Here is a 15,271-nt window from a genome sequence, read left to right on the forward strand (position 1 = left end):
GGGGACTTGGAGCTTCGGGGTTTCTCAGATTCAGATTGGGCGAATGATAAAAATGACAGAAAATCTACATCGGGGTTTCTCGTTTTTTTGGGGCCGAACCTGATCTCCTGGTGTACAAAAAAACAACCCAAGGTCTCTCGGTCCTCGACTGAAGCTGAATACCGCGCCCTTGCTCTTCTTGCTGCTGAGACCATGTGGGTCACATATATTCTTCGCGAACTCCGCGCCACTCACACTGTTCCTGCTCTCTATTGTGACAACAAATCAACCATCTGTGTGGCCAAGAATTCCGTCCTACACACCAGAATGAAGCATGTTGATACCGATTGTCTCTTTGTTCGCGATGAAGTTCAGGCCGGCACCATGACTGTGCAGTATGTACCCACTGAAGAACAACCGGCTGATATTCTCACCAAGCCTCTCCCGAGCCGACAGCACGATTACCTCAGTTCCAAGCTTCCGTTCGCTTCCGCTCAGCTCAGCTTGAGGGGGGATAATAACAGATAGTATTAAATAAATAGTATTACATAATATTAGTATTTACTGTGTACTAATCCTAGTCCTATTAGGATTAGTACTCCTTAATCCTAGTCCTATTAGGATTAGTACTCCTTCCTATATCTCCTATATATATCTCCCATGTATTCCCTTAACACTTGAATACAATCAATATTCTTCACAGATCATAGCAATATATTTTAGCTTTGACACATTCTAATTTCGAACTACTTCAACATTGATCTGATTTGTTCTTCTTGAGCAGTGTTGTATTTCACATTTTTGTGTAGATAGTAGTGTGAGTGTCAAACTGATTCTGAACATTCTTGGAGTTTCTAGACATGTGTGACTGCTCGTTAGGATAAGTTTCATAGGGATGAGTCTCTAGCAGTTAAACTTGTGCCTTATGGGTTTAGTACTTCAAATCTATGATGTCAAGTAGTTTTTGGTGTCATTCTTTTGACACAAATCATTCATCTTTTCACATCTGAAAAAAATATTGATACTCAAGGTGACTTACAAATATTGTTACTGTTACATCGAAAGAAACATACAAATACGCATGGGACGTGCATGATGATGTGATTTCAAGTTGTATTTCCTTCCACATATAAGATTCTTCTGCTTTAAAATTTTGTCTAAAACCTGCGAGTGGATACTACCAGTTATCTTCCACGATGCAGACCTCGAGCATGCACAGATCACGAGGGGACCTTTTATTCTTCCTCCATGATTCCTTTGTGCCTAAAGTTAAAACACAGTGTCTTTTTACTTTATAGACAATAAGTCCCAAATGAAAAATAAACTGTTAATGCAATCCAACCGAGAAAATGCAGGGGCATGGTCGTAAAGTTCATTAGATCTCTCAATTTGTCCCCCAAAAAGGCAGTCTTTTCCATCTTCTTTTTGCTCAGCAGTGTGAAAAACTGATTTCATATTTGGATTAGTAAGGTAAGGATTAACACCATGGAATATTCGCTTTATGAAAAACCCAAAGGTAACGAGACTTTGTACATAACTACAATTGCCTCTAATGAGAACTTGCAGTACTTTGCTCAAAGTTATATATGTTGTATCACTCACTTTTGGTTTTAGATAGTGAATTAGTGAAATCAATTAGCGTTATGACATGACAGATCCAATTCATATTTATACGCTTTATACTTCACTAAAAGGTGTAATTCAAACCTATCAAGTTATTGACAGATCCAAGGAAAGTCTTTTTCACTTCTTCTTAGATGCTGATTACAAGCTTAGCCTTGCACTCAATATCCTGTTTAACGTCTATTCTTCTGGAATGGTAGGATGATTGATCAAAAACTTTGTTTCCTCTCATCCCCGTGGGAGTATGGACCGTATCTCAATTCCAATGTGGCTAATTATCCAACTAATTAAGCGGAATGTCTCAGTATCTCCTCATTCCCTTCTACTATATGTTACAATTCTGCTATGATCTTTTCTATTGTCTTAGTTTGAGTTTTCTATCAAAGAAATCAGTACTCTATTATTGAAGGATTGACACATTCACTTCAAGACCCTATCGGTAAAATTGTCAAATCTAAATTTTAACAGTTATATTTGTCGGAAGTGGATGAAGGGGATGAGTTGCAAGATTCAGTAGAGGATCAAGGGAATATCTTATAAGAATAGCAGAGTGATACGTTAGATTTGGTGCAACCTGTGGAGCACATGGAGATCTCCATGCATGCTTTAAATGGGTCATTGGGTTTTAGGACTTTGAAAGTAACTGGGTACCATTCTAAAATGGCATTACATATCCTGATCGACACTGGTAGCTCTCATAATTTCATAGATTCTGATTTAGTCAAGAAGTTAGTGTGTGAGGGGAAGTCCATTAACACTGAGGTGGTTGCTGCAGCTAATGGAAGTATGAAGGTGGACAAAATGACTACTTTCACTTGGTTGCTACAAGGACCCGAGTTTGTAGCTGACTTTCTACTACTTCCACTAGGTTCATGTGGGGTAGTGCTGGGGGTTCAATGGTTGTTAACATTAGGTGATATCAAGATGAATTTCAGGATTTAACAATGGAGTTTTGGTACAGGGGTAGAAAGCATTTACTCAGGGGATCGGGCAGTCAAGTATTAACTTCTAGTGTTGGAAGATTGTCCAAACACTCAGGAAATCAATCCCAACTTTGCATGATTCAGGTAGTCCCTCAAGGGAGTTATGAAATGAAGGGGCATTTATTGGAAAATGAAAAACAGGCTGAGGAAAATCCTGCAATATTGGAGGTATTATCAGAATTTTCTGCTCTATTTGATGATCCTGTTGGTTTACCACCTTCTAGAGGTTTATTTGATCATAGAATTGTACTACAATCTGGTGTGGAGCCTGTGAATAAGAGACCCTATAGATATCCTTTAGTAAAAAAGGATTCTATTGAGGGTCTAGTACAACAAATGTTGGATCAAGGAATTATACAACCTAGTTGCAGTCCTTTGCATCACCAGTTGTGTTAGTAGGAAAAAAGGATGGGTCATGGAGGTTATGTGTAGATTATAGGGACTTGAATAAGTCTACTATCAAGAAACAAGTTTCCGATTCCTATAGTGGAGTACCTATTGGATGAATTGGAAGGGTCCAAGATATTCTCTAAAATAGACTTAAGGTGTAGATATCATCAACTACAATGGCTAACAAGGATGTGCCTAAAACTGCTTTCAGAACTTACTCTGGACATTTCGAGTACTTGGTCATGCCCTTTGGATTTTCAAATGCTCCAGCCACATTTTAAGGATTAATGAATTCTATGTTCCAGTAATTTCTAAGGAAACATGTATTGATATTTTTTGATGATATATTGATATATAGTAAGACCATAGAAGATCATGTATTGCATTTGAGGTCTGTCTTTTTTAAGGTGGTGGAGCACCAGTTATTTGCTAGAAAAAGTAAATGTTTCTTTGGTGTTCAAAGGATTGAATACCTAGGTCACTTTATCACAGCGGAGGTTGTGTCTACTGATCCTCAGAAGATCAAAGAAGTTAGAGATTGGCCTATCCCAACTACTCTTAAGAAGCTGAGAGGGTTCTTAGGCTTAGCTGGTTATCATAGAAGGTTCATCCAAAGGTTTGGGATGATTAGTAGACCTCTCAATGATCTTACAAAGAAGGATAAATTCAAATGGAATTCCACAGCTCAACCAGCCTTTGTACAATTGAAAGAGGCACTTACTCAAGCACCTATCTTGGCTTCGTTTGATGCAAGCAAGACTTTTATTGTTGAAACAAATGCTAGTGGCTATGGGATAGGGGTTGCACTTATGCAGGAAGGGCATCCGATAACTTTTATTAGTAAACCTTTGTATCCCCGACATGGTGCCTTGTCAGTATATGATATGGGTTATTGGCAATTGTTTAGGATGTTACTAAGTGGTCTCAATACTTACTAGTTCAGAGGTTTGTTATTAGGACTGATCAGAGAGCCTTAAAGTTTCTTATAGAGCAAAAGTTGCATTCTAATTCTCAATTGTTGTGGTTGACTAAGCTCATGCGATTTGATTACTCTATTGAGTACAAAAGGGGCATTGAGAACAAAGTAACTGAAACACTTTCTAGAGTGACTAGAGCTGAATTTCTAACTTTCACCTACTAATACTGATCTTTTTCAAGCTATAATTTCGAGTTGACATTCAGATCAGGAGTTGCATCAGTTAATCACCGAGCTACAAGTGGATCCTACTTCCCACAAGCAATATACTTGGTTACAGGGTCAGTTGAGAAGGAAAAGGAAGCCGGTGATTGGAAATGTACGGAGCTTGAGAACTGACATTGTTACGTTGTGGCATGCTGGCCCTCTTGGTGGTCATTCAAGAGTTGAAGCTACCCTCAACAGATTGTTGACACTGTTTTACTGGAAGAACTTAATGACGGACGTAAAGAAATTCATTCAAAAATGTGATGTCAAAAGAATAAATCTAATTTAGCTGCATACCCTGGTTTTTTACAACCCTTGCCGATTCCTGAGGTATTTTGGTCTCAAATCAGTGTGGATTTCATTGTTGGTCTTCCTAAATCTAAAGGTCATGGGGTGATTTTGGTGGTGGTCGATGAAAATTGGATTAGTAGGAAAGAGCAAGTTAGTTTTCGTTGATAGAAGGTACACAAAGGATAAGTTTGCTGAACCACTGCATGAATTGTGGGAAAAATGTAATGCAATTGTGTTATCATGGATAATGAATTCTGTGAGCAGGGAGTTGTTAAAGTGGAATCATGTATGCTTCAAGTGCACACAAGGTGTGGAAAGATCTGAAAGAAAGGTTGGACAAGGTTGATGGATCTAGAGTTTTCCATCTGAACACAGAGATAAACCATTTGACTCAGGGCACATCGTCTGTTTCAAGGTTTCAAAGATGAAGGAGCTCTGGGTGGAATTTGATTCTCTCATGCCATGCCCTGGGTGTGAATGTGTAGAATCGAAGAAATATATAGAGAATTATAAGTACCAGAGACTTTTGCAGTTCTTGGTGGGACTAAATGATTCATATGTGCAATGTCGAAGTCAAATCATGATGACAACTCCAATTCCAAATTTGAACAAGGCTTACTCAATGGTGATATCTGAAGAAAGTCGTAGATCACTGGGAAAAGCAGTACATGTAGGTGAATCTATGGATGCAACAGCTTTGTTTAGCAATAGAAGCAAAGTTACTGGAAATCAAAGAACACCTGGTGGAAGCTACAAGGATGTTGAGAACAATTTTAAGCCTAGAAAGAAAAGTGACTTCTACTGTGATCATTATGGAATGAGAGGTCATACAATTGAAAGATGCTGGAAGGTGCATGCGTATCCAGCAGACACTAGAGGAAGGAGAAGAATGAGAGGAAATCAAAATGTGTCTGGAGGTTTCAATACAACAACCAATGCAGTGAAGTATGAAGAGCAACATGCTCACGAGAAGGATTCTCATCCAGGTATAACAAGTGCAAATGAAACAGGTCGCAAAGCAGCCATCATGTTTACTCAAGATCAGTATGAACAACTGATGAAGTTGATCAACAAGAACAATGTGACAGATGGAGAAAATGTGACAGGCATACTCCATTCTTTCCTAGCCAAACATAACATTGATTATGTTAAATGGAATAGTAGATTCAGGAGCAACCAATCACATGACTTACAACAAGAATTTTCTTAATGACACTAGAATGATAGATAACAGATGTCCAGGAAAAATTTATTTTCCAGATGGTAATGATATTGAAGTATCATGCATTGGTTCTTGTGATTTGGAAGATGGGAGCAAAGTTACAAATGTCTTGTACATACCAAAGTTTTAGTATAATCTTCTCAAAACTAACTAGGGATTTAAGGTGTTTTGTTAGTTTTTACCTTGATGTATGCATCATGCAGGACCTTCACAGTGGGAAGGTGAAGGGGATTAGTAGAGTTGTTGAGGGATTATACAAGATGCAGTTGCAGCTGAAGGATTTTCAGAAAACTATGGTGGCAACTGTACAGTCTAACATTGTTACTGCAGGAGAAGACTTAGCAATCTGGCATCAAATGCTGGGTCATGCTTCTGACAAAGTATTGGAGAAGATTCCAAACATGAAGTTTGATTCTAGTAATAGTAGTAGAATAAAGGATTGTACTATTTGTCCATTAGTTAGACAAATAATAATGCATTTTCCTATTGAAAAAATAGGCTTGCTACACCTTTAGAGATGATACATGCTGAAGTATGGGGACCTTATAGAGTGTGTAATCATGATGGGAGTAGATACTTCCTTACTTTGGTTGATGATCATAGTAGAATGACTTGAATTTTCTTGTTGAAATTGAAGAGTGATGTAGTTGTCATATTGAAACAGTTTTTTGCATTAATAAAAACTCAGTTTGGTGCAACTGTTAAAGTTTTTAGAAGTGATAATGGTACAGATATTTTTAACTCAGAGTGTAATGCTTTATTTCAAACTTATGGGATGATCCATCAGAGTTCGTGTGTACATACACCTCAACAGAATGGTTTAGTTGAGAGAAAACACAAACATATTCTAGAGGTTGCTCGAGCCATAAGACTACAATGTCATTTGCCTCTCAAATTTTGTGGAGAATGTGTTCATAATGTTGTCTACATCATCAATAGATTGCCACTGTCTGTCTTGAATGGAAAATCAACTTTTGAGCTATTGTATGGTCGAAGTCCTTCCCTACAACACATGAGAACTATTGTATGTTTATGTTTTGCAAATAGTCTCACCAAAGGGGACAAGTTTGAGCCTAAGTCTATAGGGGCTATTCACATGGGATACTTAGCCACACAAAAAGGATATAGACTCTATAACTTGTTGACTAACAGTTTTTTTTGTTAGCAGGGATGTACAAGTTAAGGAATCATTTCTCCTTTTCAGCTTCTACAAATTGGCAAGCTGACACTATTTCCATATGGGGTTATGAACATAGACCCAGAACCTATTCCTGTTATTGTGCCTAATCCAGCATCTATGGCTCCACCACCTGCTGATGTTGCTGAACTTCCTAATGTAGTTATTGAAGATAATTTTCCTGTTCCAGTACCACATGTTCCTGCAACTGTTGTGCAGCCTAGAAGATCTACTAGAGTGAAAACTCGCCATCATGTATGCAAGAATATATTTGCAGTAGTAAGCCTTCCACTAGTTCTGCAAATACATGTCACTATCCTATGTCCAACTACATGTCCAATGCATGCTTGTCTGGTAAATATCAAGCTTTTCTCACCAAACTCATTTCCCTCAAGGAGCCTCAAAGTTATGTTGAGGCTGTTATGGATCCTAATGGATTCTGTTATGGATCCTAATGGATTCTAGCTATGGATCAAGAACTTCAGGCTCTTCAAGATAACAACATTTGGTCCTTGACTGCCTTACCTCCTCATAAGGTACCTATTGGATGTAAGTGGGTGTATAAGATCAAGTACAAGGCCAATGGTGATGTTGATAGATACAAAGCAAGGTTGGTAGCTAAGAGTTACAACCATAAAGAGGGAATAGATTATCAAGAAACTTTTTCTTTAGTGGTTAAAATGGTCACAGTGAGGGTTGTTCTAGCTCTTGCAGCTTCTCAGAATTGGTGTCTTCACCAAATGGATGTCTACAATGCATTTTTGCAAGGAGATTTTCTTGTAGAGGTGTATATGCAAATCCCACAAGGCCTTCCCATCCAGGGAAGAACCAAGTATGTAGGCTACAAAAGTCCTTGTATGGACTCAAACAAGCTTCAAGACACTGGAACTTGAAGCTTACTAAGGCACTAATTGATTCTGGTTTTATTCAAAGTTATTATGATTACTCATTATTCACAAAAAGGGTGAATACAAAGATGGTGTTGATATTAGTTTATGTAGATGATCTCCTGATCACAGGAAATGATCATCAACTTATATTAGAACAAAGAGGACATTGCAATCCAAGTTCAAAATAAAGGATCTTGGTGAAATGAAGTATTTTCTTGGGATTGAGATTGCAAGATCAAAGCATGGGATCTTGATGAATCAAAGGAAGTTTGCTATAGATTTAATTACAGAATTGGGACTGGCAGTTTCTAAACCAGCAACTACACCTATGAAATTCAATCAGAAGTTGACAACAGTTGAATTAGATGATCACACAGGATAAAGGGAGATGACAAGTTAGAGGATGCAGGACCATATCAAAGATTGATTGGAAAGCTTCTATACTTAACCATGACTAGGCCAGATATATCATATGATATTCATACACTCAGTTAGTTCATGCATTGTCCAAAGAAGTCTCACATGGAATCCGCTTTGAGAGTTGTGAGGTATATTAAAAATGCTCCAGGACTTGGTATTCATATGAGTTCAAAGCAGTCAAACAAACTTAAAGGTTTCTGTGATTCAGACTGGGCAGCATGCCCCATGTCAAGAAGGTCAGTAACAGGTTATGTAATAAAGCTGGGTGATTCATTGGTTTCTTGGAAGTCTAAGAAGCAGACTACTATATCCAGAAGTTCAGCAGAAGCAGAATATAGAAGTATGGCATCAGGGGTATCAGAAATACTATGGCTTGTTGGGTTATGCAAAGAATTGGATATAAAGGTTCAATTGCCAGTAACTCTACACAGTGATAGCAAGTCAGCAATACAGATTGCTGCAAATCCCATTTTCATGCAAGGATGAAGCATATAGAAATTGATTTACATTTTATCAGGGAAAAAATTCAAGAGGGAATAGTCAAGACTGAATATGTTCCTTCAAAGGATCAAGAAGCTGATCTATTTACAAAAGCTTTAGGGAGAGAAAGCACGAATATCTTGTAGACAAGCTAGGGATGATCAATGATTTTTCATCACCTAGCTTTAGGGGGAGTGTTGAGAATGAGCAGCACATGAATTGATGACATGGAGGTATCACCCGGATCAGTGACGTGGAACAAGTTAGTTAAGTTGATTATTGTTAGAACAGTTAGTGATAGTGGATAAAAATTTAGTTAGTTATAAAATGTACAGCTCATCTAGATTAGTTAGATATTATTTCATTGTTGTATATATAGATAGCTAGATACACCATTGTATAGAACATGTGATTGATATGAGTATTTTCTCTCTTCACTTTAACAATTCTCTCTTCATCTGAAAAGTTCTGTGTTTACTACATTGCTGGAATTTTCTGAATACTCATGAATTTCATCAATTAGTCCCCGAGCAGCTTGATCATAAGCCCTTGCAGCATCCTCAACAGTGTTAAATGTACCAAGCCATAGCCTCACCTTTTGTAAAGAATCATTGAACTCTGCAACAAATCTTGGATGGCCCCTTGATGGTGGTTTTCTTCGTGTTCTAATACTGTCACTTGTCTGAGGTGCTGGTTGCTTCATGCTGATTGAAATTGGAATCAAAAGTTCATGGTAAGATATCTGTCTCTAAGCTTGGTCTATTGAACTACTGAAGGTATAAAATGAGAAGGTATCTTTGAATTGTCACAAATGGACTAGCGGAAAATGATATTCCTCTGTATACAAAATGATTTTCATGAAAATTTGTTTTAGAATTGTTGAGCATGATTTCCTTTTAATTTTTAGTTTCGTTTGTAATGTGCAGGAAAAAGTGGGTCATTGAATTTGAATGGTGGCCGCAAGTCAATTCGAACTATGATTGATGAAGAATTTTTAAATTATTTTGATGCTTTAATACATTTAATTTTGTGTAAATCATTATTAATGGACATCTTAAAATATTGCTATATAAGTAATCTTAAAATATTGCTATATAAGTATGTGTAGTACAAGATATATTATTTTCAAAGTTTTTGTAGAAAATCAATACATTTGTATTATTTATTAGCTAATGTAGTGCTTGAGATAATTTATATTGAATTATAATTTAGCATGTGATAAGTGAACATACTCGAAAAATATTTTATATTTTCAATCAGAAATTGTGGCATTTAATTTTTTTGACGGCCTAGAAAATATTGCCACACTTTAAAAGTGTAGCTTATGTATTATAACTTGTGTCACGTACATTAACATCGGTTACACTTGAAAAGTGTTATAGTTGAAGAGGTATAAATGCAAGTGTGGCAAAAAGGGAAGCAAAGACTATGCTTGAAAGTGTAGTTGTATGAAACTAAAGTGTTGTTGTATGAGGTATTGCAAAGAGTGACCTTTGTACTTCATGGGCCACACTTTTTAAGCGTAACTGCTAAGGTAACACTTGAAAAGTGTGGCCTAAATTCAAGGGTCACACTTTTTAGGTCACCCCCTCTAAAGTGTTGTCTAAAATTCAAAAGTGTGACCTTTGACTTTTTGACAGTTTAGGCCATACTATTTGACGGTGGTTACATGTCTAAAATGTTAATAGTGTCGGTATCGTCTATGGGTTTGAAACTCCATCACATTTTTGACCATTTCATTGCCAAAATGGCAACAAGTTTGAAAATTTTAAAAATATTGGATACAACTTAAATACATATCCAATTTAATTACAGAAATCTCACATTTTAGTTTACTTATTATCATTATTTTCTACAAGTTTTACAAATCTCCAAAATTCCTCATTTTTCTCTTAAGTCAAAAATTCCACTAATATATCGGATCCTTTTTTTGATGTATCAGCGCATGTATCAGACACTCTTTTTAATGTATCAGCGCTTTGATTTTTTTGTCATTAATATATTTGATCCTCTTTTTAATATATCAACGCCTATATTATTGTGTCTATTTGAGAAATTTCTATAATTATAAACTTTTAAAGAATAAATTATAATTTTACGTTAAAAGTAGGTGATTTTTATAATTTTACATACATAGATACCTAAGAGGTGCTATTATTCTTATATTCTTAGCATTAAATAGTGTGAGACGCGGCCCACGTTTAGTCCAATGGACGTTCCCAGACGAGGCGTATAATAAGACATCACTTGTGTTTTTTAAACAACCCCTGGCGCTCCTTGCCCTAAACTAAAGCCCTAGATTAGTGTGTTTTCAATTTCTTCAGCAAGCAACAATGAAGCTCGTCAGGTTCATGCGATATCTTCATTTTTTTTGAGTTTCTTTTCCAGTGAGCTTAGCAATGGATTTTAACTTTACTTTTTTGTGCAGATTTTTGATGAAGCTGAACAACGAGACTGTCTCAATTGAGCTCAAAAACGGCACCGTTGTTCATGGAACCATTACAGGTCACCCTCCTTATCTTTCTTTCTTTGCTAAATTGAACAATGTAATTTCTCAAGCCAATATGTGAATTAAATAATGTGTTTGTATGAATTTCAAGTTATTTGGAAGTGTCGCTAACTGAACTACAACAACAACATAATAATTCCACAAGTGGTGAGGTCGTAGAGTTAAAGAGGTTCTTTCCAATAGATTTTCATGCTTAAATAAAGCATTTCCAAACAATTTTTGTAAAGGATATACAAAAATTAGTGCTCATGACAGACAAGTGAGGTTTTGCTCAAGTGGTTGAGCACTGGTAGGTTGAGGGTTTGGGTCAGAGGATAGATCGGAACACTATTGATCCTTCTAAGCTCCTAGGGGTGGGGTGGAAAAACGGAGCAGCAACAACAACGAAACCAAGTTGCTAAACTATCTTTGGTTTATGCCACGAGTTAAGTTAGTTTGGTAACTGCAATAGTTTACTTCACTCTCCTTCACTTCCGCTGTGAGTCACTATGTATGTCCATGAATGCATCGAAGCTAGGGCTGAGAAGCTATAGAAAGTATATGTGGTAACTCGTCTCAATCTGTCTACTCCTCTCACTGCCCTTCTGAATTTGTTATCTTCTTATCCTCTCTGATTCACACGTATTATCTCTACTTCAGTCCTTCAACTATGAAGTTCCTTTCAAATACCAATAGGAATTCATTCTCAAGTGCAGAGCTATTTCTACCTATCATCACTGTAATTTATGTCTAGACTCTAGATCACTGTAGTTCATCTCTGTCAATGCATTTACTGTACTCTGGGTCAATAAAAATAACATCACTCGTTCCCTTTTTTTGTAGCTCTAAAAGTTGGATTATTACACAACTCGAAGAAATTTGAAGTGTCACTATAATAATTAGTATGCATTTAAATACAACTGTGATGTCTCAATCCCAAACTAGTTGGTTTGTCTATATGAGTGTTCTCTATTTTTTCTGCTTTATTCGGACCATTTCATTAATTCACAGTTCGTATACTGAAAATACAAATCTCTAAATTAAAAAACAAAACAAAAAACTAAGAAATTATGGGAGTGAACATGGGATTCTTATCATCTTTTTGTCATTTTCTTAATATTTCTCTTAAATTAACCCCATTCATATATTCTTTGCTTTGAAACTTAAACTATGTTTGGCTGGGGTGGAAAAAAGAAGCTTAAGAGGAATGGAAGTAAGAGGTTAAGAGTTAATTTCGTTCTAAGTAAAAAAGGGATATAAAGCAAATGTAGATGGGTTGTGTATCCTTCTATGTGGATTTTTCAGTTTATCTGAATTTTGATGGAAAAAGGAAATGTATTTGTCTTATTTCTGTTCCAGCCATACCAAACAACCTGAACTACATCGCTTCTATACACATAAGGGAGGAAAATCACTGAATAACCAATACACCACATAACGGGAAAGTAAATCAGTGACCAATGCTTCACTTAAGGGAGGTAGATCAGAAGAATCTGTCTTGACTTCATATTGAGATAGTAGAATTTGTAATACTTCTAAATTTTCACGGGTAACTGTCACCATTAATTTGATACATCAGTAGAAAGTATAAAGAATTTTTGGTACTTTTATACTGCTAATATTTTCAATGTTGTGTAATATTAGCCTGAGATAAGTTTAAACAGAGTAACATGGTCAATGGGATTCATTTAGTCGGACCGAACATTTTTGAAACTGTGGTGTTGTTTCTTTCGTTGATGTTGTAAGACCTTCATTATCATTTTGTCAATAGAATAGGTCGATAATGTAATGATCTTCAGAAATTTAAGTCTGCACATGGTTCCACATCATTATGCCACCATTGTTCTCAGGTCCCTACAAGTGAAACATTCTATGCTGGAATCATTTGGTCCAAGAGCTCTTTTATTTTCTATGCAAAACCATGTTGTCTTTATCCTTTTGTTTCCAAAGATGTGCATTAGTTGCTCATCTCAGCAAATGTAACACTAATTGACAAAACCTACGTTCAATATTAAATTTTATCTGTATAAAATTTTGATTACCTAGTTGTTGGTATACGGGTAACTTATAACACTTGTTAGTTGATTATATGAGCAAAAACCATGTTGCCTCCACTTGTTTGTGGATTTTCATTGTCTATGTGAGGCGTGAGTAAGTTCTTATTTCCCAGCTCGAGCTTAAGTTCCAGGTACTTAGGTCAGAAAGAGTACGACACGTCAAGTTCTATAGGCTGGTTGCATTTGATATTTGAGCATGTAGAACTAGCGCAAAGAGTGAGAAGTAAGTGGCTATATGATGTTGTGTACTCTGACTTTTGCTGTGCAATGTTAACTAATCTTAAATTCAACTAGATGAGGAGCTAAAGTTGTGTCGAACAACTATTATTCACTATGCATGAATACTTGAGCTTATGCGAGCGTGCGATCAACTTATAGCTTATTATGTTGTACCCAAGTTTTATGAAAACAACACCTAGTGTTGCGTTTATAATTCTTATCCGTTGTTGTAATCTTGTTGTGAATGTTCTATGTAATTCATTGTACTATAGATTTTTTACCATTGAGGAGTAGCCATTTATCCCTTATTTCTTTTTGGTGCTCCCATGATATACCTCTATGCATTGAAGATAAGTGTCATTCATAGAATGATCGAACATCATATCTTTAGGTAGGCGTTCTGCTTTTTGGTATACTTATACAGGCGTGCTTTGTGCCTACATTTAAAAAAATAATAATTGCTTTATCCTCTAAAAAAGATCATCATACTGTAGCTTCTTTGTCTGGCTGTAGAGATGCCTTAGCAAACTTAGATCGGCTTCTTATGGCAAGTGCCAGGGCTTGTGCTGGTTGCATCGAAAATGTCAAATTTGCATGGAAAATAGCCACTATGTATTGCAGAGTTTATCTCTGTTCTAGATAACTTTAGTAGGCAGAAGTAGATATTTTGTCCTGTTCTCATATTTTGAGACCTATAGCATTTTCCATGCTTTTGACTTTTATTCCTTGAGGGGTTGCTTATACTTGCAGAAAATTGCTAGATATCAGTATGTGTTTTGATATTAACTAGGCACATCGGCTATTACATCTGTCTCCTTATTGAAGTTGCTAAATTGAGAGCTGTGAGTTAAAGTTTCTAAAGGCAGTTACATTTTTACAGGTGTGGATGTTAGCATGAACACACATCTGAAGGCTGTCAAAATTACGCTAAAAGGGAAGAATCCAGTGACGTTGGATCACCTGAGTGTGAGGGGTAACAACATCCGTTATTACATCCTCCCTGACAGCTTAAATCTTGAGACGTTACTGGTGGAAGAAACACCTAGGGTGAAGCCAAAGAAGCCAACAGCTGGTATTGTTAAGGACTACGTTCAGATGTTTTTGTGCATTGTGGGTGTATGGTTAAATTGCCTTTTTGCTTGGACATCCTTCTAATACGCTCTTGCTTTGATTGTTCCTCTTCAGGAAAGCCTATGGGACGTGGTCGTGGGCGCGGTCGTGGGCGTGGACGTGGTCGAGGCCGCTAAATGCATTCCAGCTGGTCTATTTTTTTGCAGTCTTGCCTATGTAAACATGTGTACGGATTGATAGATTTGCTCTTAGTTTTTATCCTGTAGAAAAAAGATGGATCTCATGCAACAATTTATTTTGGATCTTTGAAGTCAGGAGCATGTTATCTCGTTGCATCATATTGTCTGCTAACATTAATTTCGTTTCGCGTTCAATTTAGTCACCTTATGCATGTTTTGAGAGTTGAGTCACATTTAATGTCGATTGAGAATTCAGCTCCTTCTTATGAATTATACTTCTTATAGGAAATAGCCTTCTTTGGTGTGACTCGGAGGGGGAATATTGTTCCTCTTACTTCCCCTTTTAGTCTGTTTCAAAAAAAATGTCACTTTCTTCTTTTGGGTATTCTTTAATTGTAACTTTCCACATTGCATGTTTATGACCACAAGATTAAAGAGAGTTTTGGTACATTTCACATTTATTTAGTATACGATCACAAGATTCTGAACTCTTCTTTATTTTCATAAGCTACACGTGCTAGGTTAAAACCAGGCACATAAATTTAAACGGAGTAGTAATTCAGGTCATTTTTACCATCTTGTGCCTGCAGTTTCCCTTTTGAGAAGACCACACCTCTCT

At 36.6% G+C, this 15,271-nt stretch overlaps 2 protein-coding genes across 2 annotated transcripts; both read left to right on the forward strand.

Annotated features, from left to right (window-relative positions):
- Window positions 1-3,490: 3,490 nt before the first annotated feature.
- On the forward strand, window positions 3,491-9,678 carry LOC114078662. The gene is made up of 2 exons (XM_027919652.1): window positions 3,491-9,371; window positions 9,565-9,678. The coding sequence occupies exon 1, from the start codon at window positions 4,874-4,876 to the stop codon at window positions 5,657-5,659; it is 786 nt and encodes a 261-aa protein (XP_027775453.1). The 5' UTR covers window positions 3,491-4,873; the 3' UTR covers window positions 5,660-9,371; window positions 9,565-9,678.
- A 1,160-nt stretch (window positions 9,679-10,838) lies between these two features.
- LOC107029464 (small nuclear ribonucleoprotein SmD1b) lies at window positions 10,839-14,864 on the forward strand. The gene is made up of 4 exons (XM_015230881.2): window positions 10,839-10,985; window positions 11,067-11,143; window positions 14,283-14,474; window positions 14,588-14,864. The coding sequence occupies exons 1-4, from the start codon at window positions 10,972-10,974 to the stop codon at window positions 14,647-14,649; spliced, it is 345 nt and encodes a 114-aa protein (XP_015086367.1). The 5' UTR covers window positions 10,839-10,971; the 3' UTR covers window positions 14,650-14,864.
- The last annotated feature ends 407 nt before the right edge of the window (window positions 14,865-15,271 follow it).

Source organism: Solanum pennellii, chromosome 9 (genome assembly GCF_001406875.1).
Source record: "Solanum pennellii chromosome 9, SPENNV200".
NCBI classification, from domain to species: domain Eukaryota; kingdom Viridiplantae; phylum Streptophyta; class Magnoliopsida; order Solanales; family Solanaceae; genus Solanum; species Solanum pennellii.